Source organism: Malus domestica, chromosome 05, assembly GCF_042453785.1.
Source record: "Malus domestica chromosome 05, GDT2T_hap1".
In the NCBI taxonomy this organism is placed as follows: domain Eukaryota; kingdom Viridiplantae; phylum Streptophyta; class Magnoliopsida; order Rosales; family Rosaceae; genus Malus; species Malus domestica.
In genome coordinates this window covers 46,564,182-46,579,187 of record NC_091665.1, presented here as the reverse complement: position 1 = coordinate 46,579,187, position 15,006 = coordinate 46,564,182, and the positions used below count along the sequence as shown (strand labels likewise).

At 41.9% G+C, this 15,006-nt stretch overlaps 1 protein-coding gene and 1 pseudogene across 1 annotated transcript; both read right to left on the bottom strand.

Annotated features, from left to right (window-relative positions):
• Positions 1 to 9,623: 9,623 nt before the first annotated feature.
• On the bottom strand, positions 9,624 to 11,124 carry LOC103419624 (pentatricopeptide repeat-containing protein At5g04780, mitochondrial-like; annotated as a pseudogene).
• Positions 11,125 to 11,328: 204 nt separating this feature from the next.
• On the bottom strand, positions 11,329 to 14,215 carry LOC103419588 (protein phosphatase 1 regulatory inhibitor subunit PPP1R8 homolog). Its single transcript, XM_008357688.4, has 2 exons — positions 13,311 to 14,215; positions 11,329 to 12,740 (listed from the first exon to the last, which is right to left on the bottom strand). Exons 1-2 carry the CDS (start codon positions 13,760 to 13,762, stop codon positions 11,918 to 11,920), a joined length of 1,275 nt encoding a protein of 424 aa, XP_008355910.1. The 5' UTR covers positions 13,763 to 14,215; the 3' UTR covers positions 11,329 to 11,917.
• Between the last annotated feature and the right edge of the window lie 791 nt (positions 14,216 to 15,006).

Below are 15,006 nucleotides of genomic sequence, written 5' to 3'. Positions count from 1 at the left end.
GTTGTACATTTCATCACCTGGTTGGTGACATGAAGATGAGTTCCTTCTTTACATTTCATCACCTGGTTGGTGAGAATAAGGGCAAGGTGTCTAGGCACATTGTAGTAAGTGTCGAATGACACAAAGTATGTTGAACCCTTTCAAAGCACAGTTGGCTTATGTATGAATGTATTGGAGTGTATGATTGAACGAATATACTGTGAAACTGTTCGTTTATTTGTATAGTCTTGTTGACATATACTTAGACTTTGTTTCATGTTGGAAGCATTCATGTTGAAGCTTTGAACCCGAGTGTTTCATTGCTAGAAATGTAAGAGGATTAGGACCGAGTTGTCTAAATCACCTCTTTATTGAATTCATGCAAATAGTCTTCGTTACATAGGATGCCGAACGGCTGAAGCTTAACACTTGTACAATGTGAGTTTACTTGTAATAGTACTTCAAGTTATCAGCATTTTATGGATGGCCAAGAGTCTTGCCATCGGAGCTTTTAAGCTTATAGGAGCCAGGGCGACTGATGCCAACAACTTCAAACGGTCCATCCCAGTTTGGACCAAGTGTTCCTCCATTCGGGACTTTGTCGCAGAGTAATCTTTTCTTCAATACCCAGTCCCCCACTTTGAAAGAACGAGGTTTGACGCTTGAGTCATAGTAGTTGGAGATGTGCTGCTGGTAGGCGACATTCCTCAAGTGAGCCTGGTTTCTATGTTCCTCGACTAGATCTAAGTTGAGGGTAAGTTGTTTGTCATTTTCACTTTGCATGTAGTTTTAGACTCGGAACATTACTTGCTCAAGCTCAACTGGGACAACTGCCTATGTACCAAAAGCAAGTGAGAATGGGGTCCGATACGAAGTGCGGTATGACCAAAGAACTTAGGGTACAAATTCTGGCTAACAACCTTTAGCCTTATCCAAGCTAGTTTTCAAAGTTCGCTTGATTATTTTGTTGATGGCTTTAACTTGTCCATTAGAATGGGGATGAGCTGGGAAAGCAAAACATAAGTTGATGTTGAACTTAGAGCAAAACATCCTGAACTTATTGTTGTCGAACTGTCACCTGTTGTCAGTGACTATCGCATTGGGAATGCCGAATCTGCAAAGGATGTTCTTCCATACGAAGTCTTCTATTTTTGCCTCAGTAATGGTTGCCAAGGGTTCTACTTCGGCCCACTTTGTGAAGTAGTCAACTACAACGATTGCATAGCGAACCTTGCCCTTCCCTGCAGGTATTGGGTCGATCAAATCAAGTCCCCATTAGGCGAATAGCCAAGGGCTAATCATATGAGTGAGCGGCTCAGGAGGGGAGTGAATAATAGTTGCGTAGCGTTGACACTTATCACATGAGCGGGATATTCTGATGGCATCTTGATAGAGTGTTGGCCAGTAATATCCTTAACGAAAAGCCTTGTGTGATAGGGATCGAGATCCAGCATGATCTCCGCAGACTCCTTCATGTATTTCCCGAATGACAGTTTCCGCCTCTGCGGGCATAAGGCATCTTAGGTATGGTAGGTTAAAACCCCGCTTGTAGAGTTGGTCATTAATGATGAAATAACGGGTAGCCTTGTATCGAATCTGCTTAGCTTGGACTTTGTCATTTGGAAGGGTGCCATAAGTAAGGAATCTATAAATCGGGGTAATCCAACTATCCCCCTGTTGTAAGTTGCACACTTCCGCAGCCATGGTGCTTGGTGCTGCAAACAATTCGACCTAAATTTCTCTCAATCTTGTCTTCCACCGCTGAGGCGAGGCGAGTCAAAGCATCTGCATGATTGTTTGCCGCTCGAGGAAATTGGGTGATCTGGTAGTGGAAGTGTTTGAGCAACAATTGTGTTTGTGCCAGATATGTTGCCATGGAGTTATCCTTAGCGTCAAAGTTGTTGGTGACCTGGTTAACCACCAATTGGGAGTCACTGAAGATATCAATTCGTTTAACCCCAATGTGTTTGGCCAAACGTAAGCCTGCTACGAGGGCTTCATATTTAGCCTCATTGTTCGACGCCTTGAATTTGAAACGAAGAGCATACTCCATCGCCACTTTGTCAGGGGTCGTAAGCACTAGTCCTGCTCCACAACCCTGTTGGTTGGATGAGCCATCAACATATAGACTCTATGTTGGGGTTGTTGGTTATATTTTCTAAGCTTCCGAGGGTAATGAAACCACTTCTTTAGCCATAGAAACAATGTCAATATGATATGTGAAGTCGGCGATGAAGTATGCCACTGCTTGGCCCTTCTCAGCTGGCTTTGGTTGGTAGGAGATGTCAAACTCACCCAATTCTATCGCCCATTTGATCATTCGCCCATAAGTGTCAGAACTTTGAAGTATCTGTCGAATATGATGATTGGTAAGCACGATGATGGAGTGTGCTTGAAAGTAAGGGCGAAGTTTTCGAGCAGACATGACCAATGCTAGAGCCAATTTCTCAATGTTGGAGTATCGTGTCTCTGCATCTTGTAAGGCCTTGCTAGCGTAGTAGATAGGCCGTTCGACATTACCATCATTTCGAATGAGAACGAAACTTACTGCTAAAGCCGATACCAACAGATAGATAATGAGAGTGTCACCAATCTTAGGTTTGAAGAGTAGATGGGCTTTACTCATGTAATCTTTGAGGTTCTTGGATGCCTCAGCACATTCATCAGTCCATGTAATGTACTTCTTACTTCCTTTAAGTGATTTGAAGAAAAGAGCACATCTGTCTGTGGCCTTAAAGATGAACCTAGTTAAGGCTGCCACCTTGCCAGTAAGGCTCTGGATGTCTTTTGAAGTTACCGGTTCCTTCATGTCGATGATTGCTTTGATCTTCTCGAGATTAGCCTCAATGCCTCGTTGGCTTATCATGAAGCCTAAGAATTTGCCAGAGCCTACGCCGAAGGCACATTTGTTGGGGTTCAACCTCATTCGATACCTCTTCAGAATGGTGAAAGTTTCAGATAGGTTGGTGATGTGTTGGTCAGCATGTTTGCTCTTGATTAGCATATCATCAACGTAAACTTCCATGTTCTTCCCAATCTGTTCGGCGAACATTGAATTAACCAGTATCTGATAAGTTGTTCCTGCATTCTATAGGCTGAAGGGCATGACTTTATAGCAATATAGTCCCCTGTCAGTAGTGAAGGCTGTGTTTTCTTGGTCCGGAAGGTTTATGAAGATTTTGTTGTATCCTGAGTAAGCATCCATGAAGCTTAGAAGTTCACACCCTGCCGTATAGTCTATAAGTTTGTCTATGAGAGGAAGAGAACAGTTATCCTTCGGGCATCCTTTGTTTAGGTCGGTGTAATCAACACGCATTCTCCACAAGACCTTTTGGAGCAAGAAACTTTCCTTGGTTGGATTCTTCTTAACAAGGATAACATTTGCTACCCACATTGGATAATTGACTTCGCGAACGAAGCCTATGCCTTTGAATTTTTCAACTTCTGCCTTCATTGCCTTGTATCGTTCAACGTCATAAAATCTTCGCTTCTGTCTCACTGGCTTGGTCTTGGGGTCAATACTTAAGCGATGACAGATGATATCGGGAGAAATGCCTGGCATATCCTCGTATGACTAGGCGAAAACCTCAGTGTTCTCTTGCAAAAAAGAGATCAATGCCAACCGAATGGGTGGTGACAAGATGGTGCCAATCTTCACCATGTGATCCGGATAATCTTTTGAGATAGAGACCTTCTCCAACTCTTCAGCAGGTTATGCTTGCTGGGTGAAAGAGTCATCTCGATGATCGTCAGGTTGACTGTTGCCACCGTGAAGATCCAAGTTAGCTTCGTCTGGGCTGGTCTTTATGACTTGGTCATGTATAGAAAGGGTTTCCTTGGGCACAAGCAGGTGTTGTTGCTTGACCAAAGTGTTGTAACATGATCGTGCACTAAGTTAATCTCCTCTGATGTAACCATTGCCATAGGGGGTTGGAAATTTCATCAACAACATATGTGTGGATACCATAGCCTTGAGATCATTGATGCCTGTGCGTCCGAAGATGACATTGTATGCCGTTGGGCAATCAACCACCAGGAAGTTAGTGGTAATGGTAGCTGTGTAATGGCATGTACCGATGGTGAAAGGTAAGTGTATGCTCCTCAAAGGTTGCACGATATCACCGGAGAAGCTTATCAGAAGAGAAATTGAGCGATTGAGCAAGTGTTCAGCTACATTAAGTGCCCTAAAAGCTTCAGCAAACATGATATTGACCGAAGCCCCCGTGTCTACCAGGATTCGTCGTACTTCAAAGTTGGCTATGTGAGCTTCCACGATCAGTAGGTCGTTGTGAGGGTAGATGATACATCTTTCTTCCTCATGGTAGAAACATATTGGATCCCAGTTAGGCTTTTGATACTTACCTCCCCTGATGTTTTCCACTTGAAACACTTGGTAGCCAGACTTTAAAGCTCGTTCACTATTTTTCATGGCCCTGTTAGAAGATTTAGATATGGGTGTGCCACCACTTATGGAATATATCACATTCACCTGGCGTTGGTTACAGTTACCTCTTGGAGGGTGAAAGAGGAATTGATTAATTTTTCCTTCACGTGCCAAAGCTTCAATATGATCACGAAGGGTGATACACTTCTCGCCGTCATGGCCGTTATGCTCGTGGTAGCAACAAAACGTGCCCGTGTTCTTCGTGGGCTTGTAATCCAGGTGCCTTGGCTTTGGCTTCGGTATCAGGTGTGCTATGGTGAGGTAAATGGCCACGCATGTGGCGTTCAAATGTGTGTATGCCTCATACCTCGGGGTAGGGGCTGTCCTGACACATGCTTAACCACTATGTTGACTGCCTAAGGTTGGGGATTATCATGGCGATACCCTTGGTTATCGCGGTAATGTCTCTTACTCTTTTTACTAAAATGAGACTGGTGAGGATGGAAATCTTTCTTTTTGCCCTGAGATTGATATGTCTGTTGACTTGGCAAAGTATTAAGTAAGGCAAGGGGATGCACCGCTGCCGTTTGGAAGGTCGAGGTCTTCTTATTTGGTTGGATCTGGCTTCCACTCCCTACTTGTTGATAAAGGGTGGCTGTGGGTGGTTTCCCTTGATATGTCCTTGCCTCGACGAAGGCATGGTTGTAAACCTATGCCATCACCTCAGAGTAAGTCTTCCAAGTGTTGGCATTGATCATGTGCTTGAAGAAACAATCACGTAGGCCTGCCGTGAATACCTTGAAGGCAGTCTTGTCATCTGCTTAAGCGCAACGAGAATACTCATGGCTGAAACGACCGGCATACTCTCGTAGTGACTCGTCCGGCTTCTGGTGAATAGTGTACAAGTCATCTACAAAATGCAAGCGATCGGTCTGGAAGATGTGTTGAGAGACAAACAGTTTCTTCAGTTCCTCAAATGAGTCTACTGTTTTAGGTGGAAGACGGCAATACCAGTTTAGAGCTCCGCCAAAGAGGGTGGAGAGGAAGAGAAGATATCGCTCTTCGTCGGTGCATCTGATATGCCATGGTGGACTCAAAGAGATTAAGGTGTTCAATTGGGTCATCCCTTCCAGTATAGAGTTGTAAACCAAGCTTTTGTTTTGTCTTTACTTGAAGGAGGGTGTTGAGGATCCTCATTGTGAGAGGGTCAGGCCTGGGTTGGTTCCAGTCAGGTATATTGGCCTGACGTTCGGCCTTCAACTTGTTTACTTCCTCAAAGAGCTGTAGGACAAGGGGGTCCTGAGTGGAGTCATGTACCATTGCGATTTTCTTTCGTAAGTCTCCATCGCCTCTTAGAAGTAGGAAAGTTCGAGCAAGGGCGTGTGATTTTTTCTTGGACTCGCCGTACTGACTTCTAGGGCGAGTCTGTAGGAATACCTCAGAGTCCCCTGTACCTTCATGTTCCTCTGGGACCTGTCATTCTTTCCCTAGATTGGCAGCTGGCCTGGGTCATGGGAGGGGACCGAGTCTTTCAGAAACCCTTGGGTCATTGATCTTTGAGCATATGTGGAGGGGATTCTATCGACGTTGCTTTAGGAAGTCTCGACAGTCACGATAAACGGCTTTTGATCCTTCCAACCCTTCTGCAATGAGGTGTCTTCCTCCACTTCTCCTGCTTCGGGTCGAAGCAGCTGGGTTGAGAGAAGTCTCATGTTGATAAATGTTTTGATGATTAGCTCGCTCCTCATCAGGGATACCCATGTCGAAGGAAGGTGACCCTCCGTGTTAGGGGGCACCCAGATGATGGTTGATGTCTACAGGGGTAACGAGCTCGCGTGTTTGAGTACGCCTAGTTTCGTGAAGCTTCTCATACTGCTCTTAGAGGACCTCATTTTTCATTGCTATCTTGTTGTTCTGAGCTTCTAACTCATCGACTTTAGCTTGAAGAGCAACCCTTTTTCCTTCCTTTTTTCGTTGCTTCGCACCAGGTGCGATGGGGGTGTCATTCTATGTGCTGTGGCTTCCTTCGCTCTCCATGTTGGAGAGGGATGCATGGTCAAAAGAGAGTGTACGAATGGTGGAAACTAGCTTGATAAAGCTGAAGAGAATGGGAATAAGTGTCGTTCCCACAGACGGCGCCAAATGTTGATGCACAAAATCAGTGAGGACATTGGTACAACAGAAAGTGTTAAGTTTGTAACCTTCGCTAGATTGCTCCGGTCACTAGTGTGGATAAGTATGTAAATTGATAGGGACAGGGAAGCAAACACAAGATGTACGCGGTTCACCCAGATTGGCTACGTCCACGGAGTAGAGAAGTTCTCATTAATTGTGAAGGGTTTACACAAGTACATAGGTTCAAGCTCTCCTTTAGTGAGTACTAGTGAATGATTTAGTACAAATGACATTAGGAAATATTGTGAGAGAATGATCTCTATTTATAGAAGAGAGTTTCTAGTTTCATTTTGACATTGACACGTGTTGTGTTGTGATTGGCTTCTAATGTTGACACGTGTCGCGCTATGATTGGCTTCTGATGTCGACACATGTCGCGCTGTGATTGGCCTCCTGGTTTGAGGGAAACTCTTCTAGGTCCTTGACGGTATAACGTTAACCGGTACTCAGTGGTTTCAGGATTGGTCAAGTATGGTACAAACAAGATCTTACATCCGTTAAATAATTTGTTAAACTAAGATGAGGTGGTAAATATGAGGCCCACATTTTTAATGACGTAGATGCCAACTTTGCATTATGTGAATAAAACAAAATGCTTAGTTATTAGAAAGAAAAAAAAAATTGAAGTTAAAACTAATCTAAAACAAACTTTACAATAACAAAAAGGGGACACACTACAGTTTAGTGGCTTTCCTTTAATTTGTGAGTGAAAAATCTTATGTTCGCTTTTTGCCAAAAACAAATTTAAATCACATTATTGCCAACTCATTGTGAGGCACAGCTTCCTCCTTACCCGAACCCCAAAAGATATATAATATCGTTTGTTAAAAAAAATACAATAACAAAAAGTGGCTCCTCTTTCTCTTCTCCAACACCGCCTTCTCTTCTCCGACATATCACCTTCAACCCTTCTGAGTTTTATTCTTGTTTTCTCCTACAGATCTCAAATTCTATACAGAGGCAGTCTATCTGATCGATTGTCACAATTATATTAGACTTTATATATTTCATAAACAACTAAACACACTAACCTAAAAAAATCTATAAATTATGCTCAATTGATAAAGTACTCGAAGTCAACATGGCATGTAGGAAAGATGAACCATCTTTGACAGAATCGTGCGGAATAGACTCAACCATGGACTTCTCCTTCAGTGGAAATCATATTGGAATCTTTTTTAATAATATGTTAGTTAACCAAAGTCTTCTGCACACTCAACACTCATTTATACTCGAACTAATGAGGTGTTCATATGAGTTTCTGTGTGATATGAGCAAGGACCTTAGGCTTGTATTTATATAGACTTAACCCTAATGAATCTTCCACTGATAATGTCATTAGGAATCCTTCCAGTCTAAGGATAATTGATACACCAAATCTCATTCCAAATAGGATAGAATTAGGAGTCCTTATTCCCCAAGGAAATCCGAAATATATTAACTTTACTTGGGGTACAAGCTATAACTATTAACTAAATCCTAATCTTATTTATATTCCAAGTAATCTTTAAATTAACTGTGTAGACCTATTAACCATTGGATTATGATCCAACGTCCAACAAATTATACTATAAGGATGAAGATAAATCTATATTATCAGCAGGAGTGAGTTTCTTTTTAACTAGATTTGTTGCAGAATTAAAAAAAAAAAGTGAAGGTCTTGCCAACGGCGATAAGGAGTGTGGTCGTTGGAATATGTAACGTACTCTAAGAGGCTTTGGGTATGCTGTCCCGAAAATGGTGTCTCCTTCATGTCTATTTCTTTATTTATTTGACACGTGTACTACCACTTAACTCTAACCTAACTCTGTTAACTTTTACAAAACTGTAAAATTAAAGGCACCAGAGCTGATGAAACCTTTCAGCATCTTAAAAAACCCTTCAACATCCTCCCCCAATCTATCATCGCAGCCACTAACCACGACCTCTCCACCATGCATTTCGGCCATGAGATGGATCGATTATATTAGATATTCTCTATCGATCACCATAGCCACCAACCCCAACCCTTTAACATCCTCCCCCAATTGATCTATATGATGTTCTCAAATTTCAAACTTCACACATTGTTTGCCGCTGTGAGGAGCAGCATCAGCGGCGATGGGGTGGTGTCACTGGTGTGGTTGCAGTGGTCGGCGACGATAGGTTGTGTGGTTGCAGTGGTCATCGGCAAGGGGATTATGTAGTTGCAGTGGATAGTTATCGAATGTGTTTTTATTTTCTTTAATTTTTAATTCTTCAATTAGTTTATAAAAAATTAACAATGTTAACATTGGTGTTAAATTAACAGACAAATGTCAAAAAATTAAGAATGAAAAACAAATGAGACATCAAATTCGAGACAACAGATCCCTGGCCACTCTAAGACTCTACCGTGACTAAATAGAGAAAAGTGACGGGGTTGAGAGTAATATCTTTGGAGCAAGAATGATCTGAAGAAGGTATGGCTGTAGCTGGCTGGGGGGGGGGGGGGGTGGGGTGGTTGGGGTTAGGGAAGGGTTGGTGGAGAATGGAGTTGAAGATGAGAATAGTGGTAGGAAGTGGGGCCCGTAGATTATTGACAGCCACATCAAAAAAATAAAATAATTAGACTCGTAGTTGCCGTACCAGTATTTTTAACGGTTAAATTGATGAATTAATTAACGAATATATGACAGAATCAAACTATAAGTTTGTGTATGATATTATAACATTTTAAAAAATAAATGTAAAGTTACAATTGCACTCAAATTTAAAAGTGCAAAATATAATGTACCTACATAATCTCATGTAAGCAGATTAGACAGCGCAGGGCCCAACCATATATCCCTAAAATCTCTTCATGTGAAATGAAGATGGATGGGCTAACTGCTAATTATTCGTCAAAGACCCACCAATTATATTACGACAGGGAGGCTAAGCTTAGTAGATATGTGATATCATCAGTAAAGTTAAAGATAGGGAGATTAAGGCACGTAGATTACCTTCCACACTCTGCTTTTGATTGATCAGATATTGTTATAATTGCCCAAGTTATCCGAAACTAATCTTTTTCTTGTTTAATTAATTATCTAATTACCATGTTAATACATGGCCCCCTCAGTCCTAATAAATTAATATTTAATCACTTCACATTGTTCACAACCAATTACTTATTACCGTAATGGAGAATATCCGAAAAAAGTATGTCACCAAAATTCCCCACAAGAACAATAACCATTCTTGAAATGGTGAAACCTGTTTGTATCCCTAACGATGATTTCCCTTCCCCTACAACTTGAACTGACCTTCATAAAAGCATGGCAATCACCACAAATCCTAAGATTCTTCATGATCCTGATAGGAGCATTGGAAGGTAAGCACATCAACCCAAAAGTAAGAGCAACTTTCTCACAGTGGTGCCTCAAAAGTTCATGCTTTCTGCTCTCACCCACGCAATGAAGGTCGTGTTCAGTCTCAGCCTTGTAGCCCATTGTCTTCAATTCTGTGACCAAACCGTCCAACTTTAAATAAATCTCATCAATTCTAGTATGTTTCCTCTATCCGACCATAAATGAGTGAACTTTGTCCTTTATTTCAATCCAACTCTTCCCTATGTCTTTCTTCAACTCGCTTTCTTTAAGAATCTCCCTCCTCCTCGCAACTTCCCCCCACTTGTTATTTGCTGCATAAACATTTGACAGCAATATATGGTTTCCTGCATTATTAGGTTCTATCTCAGACAAATGCTTTGTTGCGACCTCGGCCAAGTCAATATTTCCATGGATCCTACAAGAAGCCAACAGAGAACCCCACATAGAAACAGTAGCACCAAACGGAATTTTCTGTATCAAGTCATAGGCTTCAAGAATCAACCCTGAGCGACCTAAAATACCAACCATGCATAAATAGTGAACAGCATTTGGTGACACATTTTGCTCTGTTATCATGAGGTTGACATATTTCTTTCCACTTTCAACTAGTCACATGTGGCTACAGGCATAGGTTACTTCGCCCGGGAACATACCTATCTGCTGCATTTTCTCAAATAAGACCATCACCTCTAGTGAGCAAGCATGTCTAGCGAACCCTGAAATCATGGCATTCCATAAAACAATGTTCCTCTCGTTCATACCTTGAAAAACACTGTACGCTTCTCTAATGCTACCACATTTTGCATACATGTCTACAAGAGAGGAAACAACAAATACGTTCAAACCAAAGCCAGTTTTAGATAACAGAGCATGCAACTGCTTTCCTTCAATGAGAGCTGCCAGACCTGCACAAGCACAAATAGCAAAAGAAACTGTAAACTGGTTCTGTTCTAACCCTATGCTTTTAGCTCTATGGAACAACACCAAAGCCGCTTCATAAAGCTCTTTTTGCACATACCCGGCAACCATCGAACTCCACGTAACATCACTCCTCTCTGGCAAAGACTCAAAAACAGAGCTTGCATCCTTTATCAAACCAGACTTTGCATAAACGTCAAGCAACGCGGTTCCCACATAGACATTTAAATTCATTGCTAACTTAACAGCAAAAGCATGCAGTTGTTTACACTCAAACACAGCACATTTGGCAGCACAAGCACAAAGAACACTCGAAACAGTGAATTCACTGAAAGGGTTTCATAGTCTTTGCATTTGCGCAAGTGACCCAATCATTGTATTCCATGAAGCTAAGCTCTACACACGTTGAACATTGCTACTATTAAGGGAAACAATAAACACTTTTTTTCTCCTCCCACACCCCTGTTTGATCTTTTTCCAATATTTCCATTTGATTTATTCAATTTCATAACCAGAAATAAAGAGAGGTGTGCGAAAAGCTAAAATGAATTCGGGTCTATTAATCATATTGCAAATGATTCTTTGGTAGTTCAGTTATAAGAATACACAATTCGTGAATTAAAAAACAGAGTTTACATGCAAATTATAAGCCGACTCCACCTCCTGTGTTACAGCCTAATGCATTAAAATGTGCAGCAATCCTCAACCAGTTTCCGAGTTAGCAGGGCTACATTGCGAGGAGATATCAACAGTCATCTTACTACAAAAATACGTGACTCCCCCCCGTCCCCACCAGCCAACCCACATCAGCATCTCACAAAAGACTTCCTGTCAGGTTAATAATAATATAAAAGCATAAACCACTTCACGTCAGATAGAGCAGGGATTGGATAAATGACCTACCTAGCATCAACAAACATATTCTCAACCATTCCCCCACTAACATTAACTGACTCGGAGATTATGAGTCAGGCCATGCCAATGCTAAGAATTTGTTGTTTAACTAAAACTATACTCCCATTCACAAGGAAGCAAGACCATATAATTTTCACCAAAGCTTTTCCATCTTCAAAACATTTTCAAACCCCAAAAGAGAACAAAAAATCCATCCACTGAGTGCTTGCTTAAATCAATCACCAAACAAATCATCTTCGTCATCATCAACGTGACTTGAGTTAGTTCCATGGTTTACACTTAATGCCTTCCCATCAGTATCTCTACTTGGAGAGCCTCGTCCACTGCTTGAGTCCACAGAAGAAGGATATGCCCATGGCGAACCCACTTTGCCAGAAAAAGATTCTCCATAAAGGTCATCATAAATCCCACCCTTTGGAGCAGTTTTGACTCTATTTAAGACCTCCTGTAATTTTTCAGTCATGCCTTTCTGGGAAGAATTGCCTTCCTTGACATATAATTGTTCCTTCCCTTTGGGGATTACTGTAATCTGCACAAGGGATTCATATTTCCCGACAAGACTTCCTTCTTTTACACCTACTGGACCAGGTTCAGTTTCTACGTCCACACCATCTGAAATCCCAACTACTTCAACCAGCTCTCCTCCAACTTGATCCCTGAATGATACTCTTGCCTTCCTAATTCTCTTAGAGGGCCTCTCTGGCTGCTGGTTGTCTCCTTTTGCGCCTGCTGAGTCACTAGACTTGCGGGACTTAGGGACTACGTCAGGCCTGGTCAGACCATTACGATTTAGAAGCGTATTATAAGCCACAACAGCGTCTTCATCAGACGGATCAGGAGGTGGTGGCAGATTAACCTCTTCAGGTGGTGGAGGACGAGGAAAAAGAGCTGCGTCATTCTTTCTCAAGACATAAGTTCTAGTTGATGCAGCAAATCTCAAAGACTGGCCCACTTCAAGCTCAACAGGGGTATCTTTAGTCACTCTTTCATTTGCAACAAAAGTACCATGTGCAGATCCCAAATCAATTACATATATGCTGCAGAAGGGATAAAGCTTTTAAATGGTTTCGGATCACCAAAGTAAACAAAGAAACCAACATCATACAACTACTTAACGCATGGGAAATAAAAAGCAATCACCCCCACAATGTCATGAGGATGAAAGAACACGGCCACGGCCATGAAGTACGGTGAAATAGGTGAATCCATGAAGCTCCGAATGATCAATTGAATCATGTGATTGATGGATCAGGTTGTAGGGCTACTCAGGCATTGTCCAAAGATACCACCCTCTTATTTAAATCTAAAAGCATAGAAAAAGTAAACAATCCAGCTCTCTAATCTGAATGGGACGATAAAGTTAGTAGAATATTTGTTCTGTTACCCCTTTCTTTACAAGTTTTGAAGAGTGGCAAACCCAAACGAGAACAAACCTTTACTTGGTCAACAAAACCAACAGCAAGCACAGGACAGGATACAGATATGAACAATCGAGATGGACTTGAAGTACAAACCAATTACACTAAAAATCCAGTTAGAATAATGATATATGGCATGCACTTTAAGTAAATAGAAAGAAAGGAAAAGTGAGAGAAAGTGCGGCCAACCTTCCATTCTTGTGAGGAACAACCACAGCATGCTGGCGGGAAACGGACTGATGATCAAGCACAAAGTCACAAGTTTGAGATTGGCGGCCAAAGATGTTGCGACGCCTATCAAGGGCAATGCGATCAAGAACCTGACTATCCTTGAGAACCTCGAGAGAATAGACACCGGGACGAGGGTCGATTGCCCAGTCAGGGGGCCTCCACGTGGACTGACCCGAACCAAGCTGAGTGAGATGGTTCTGGTGGGTCTGACCCAACTCAACAAGAGGGGCGGTATCGGGCGGTGCAAGAGGAAGAGGGAAATGGGGAGGGAGGGGGGGTTGATGGGAGTGTGAAGGAAAGGGCTTGGGAGTGGATTTGGAAGGGGAATTGGGATTGGGATTGGAATTGACAGAGAAGGGTTCCAAGGACTGAGCTTTCTTAAATCGATCAAGGCCCGCTCTACCGTACATGATTGTCAGGATTTTCAGGATTCTCAGGAGGAGAGTGAAATTCCTCAAAAATAAGAAGCTTGGGTGGGAGAGAGGGAGGAAGAGGGAGGAAGAGGGAGGAAGAGTCGCAGGAGCCCTGTAAGCCCCCCAGTGACCAGTCCCTCCTCCGATTATCCTATACCTAATTCTTATTAGTATTAGCAGAAAGAATGATGATCATCTAATCATAGCAATCAAAGTTACAATATGAGAATCGAATGCCGCCGACCGAATGGTTAGCAAAAGCAAAAATTTAGGATTCTTCGGAGACTTACGCAACGTCGCAGTCTCAAACTCTCAACTGAGAGTCTCCAAGAGAAAGGGGCGGATGCCGACTGGCGGAGAGGCTTTCGTTTGGGGGAGAAAGGAAGTGCAGGGCAGAAACCTACCTTGGGAGGAGCAGGAGACTGGAGAACTGATAAACAGCACAACAAACAAACCAACCCCTCCATTATATTCAAATATTAATTTTTTAATACAGATGTTCTCATAAAACCAATTAACAATAGGCTTCTCACCAGTCACGTGTGGTGAATTTTCAAATATAACACCTGGACAACAGAAGGAGGGACGTGGAGCACGTGTGATCATTTGGCTTCACACGTAGAATAATCTGCTCTTAAAACTAATTGGCAATATGAGTCTTATAAACTCATCATGTTCATAACATGTGATGTGTACAACTAGACCTGTAAACGGGTCAAGTTTATTGAGTTTGGGTCGGATTGAACCCGACCCATTAAGCTAACATGTCACCCGTTTCATCCGTTAACAATTTTTTTTTTTTTGCATAGAGTTTATATTTTGTTGTTAAGACTGTACTAAAATTACTAAAACATCATCAACTAACATGTGTTAACGGGTCTAACGGGTTGACCAAAAATGATCCGTTATTTAACGGGTTCACCCGTTAACAATCCGACCCATTAAACATTCATCTAAATACTAATATTAACGGGTCGAATCGGATAGGATCTGGTTAACAGGTCGGATCCAAAATGTCAGTACAACCCTTAATATATTGCAATATTACTACACGATATGTGATGTGTATTACCTCCTATGCGGTTGGTGGTGCTGTGCTTGATCTCATTTTTTTAGCACTAATAACAGATTAAATTGAAAAAAAAATAAGAAGCTATATATTATAATTTATGATCGCAAGCATGGAAGAAAATATCCAAAATATCGGCGAAATATCGCAGATATTTTCGTTTTTTTGGATT

Coding starts and splice junctions, on each gene's coding strand:
- LOC103419588 (XM_008357688.4), bottom strand. CDS start 13,762: ATGTACGGTAGAGCGGGCCTTGATCGATTTAAGAAAGCTCAGTCCTTG. Junction 12,741..13,310: donor GTTCCTCACAAGAATGGAAG/GTTGGCCGCACT, acceptor TCCCTTCTGCAG/CATATATGTAATTGATTTGG.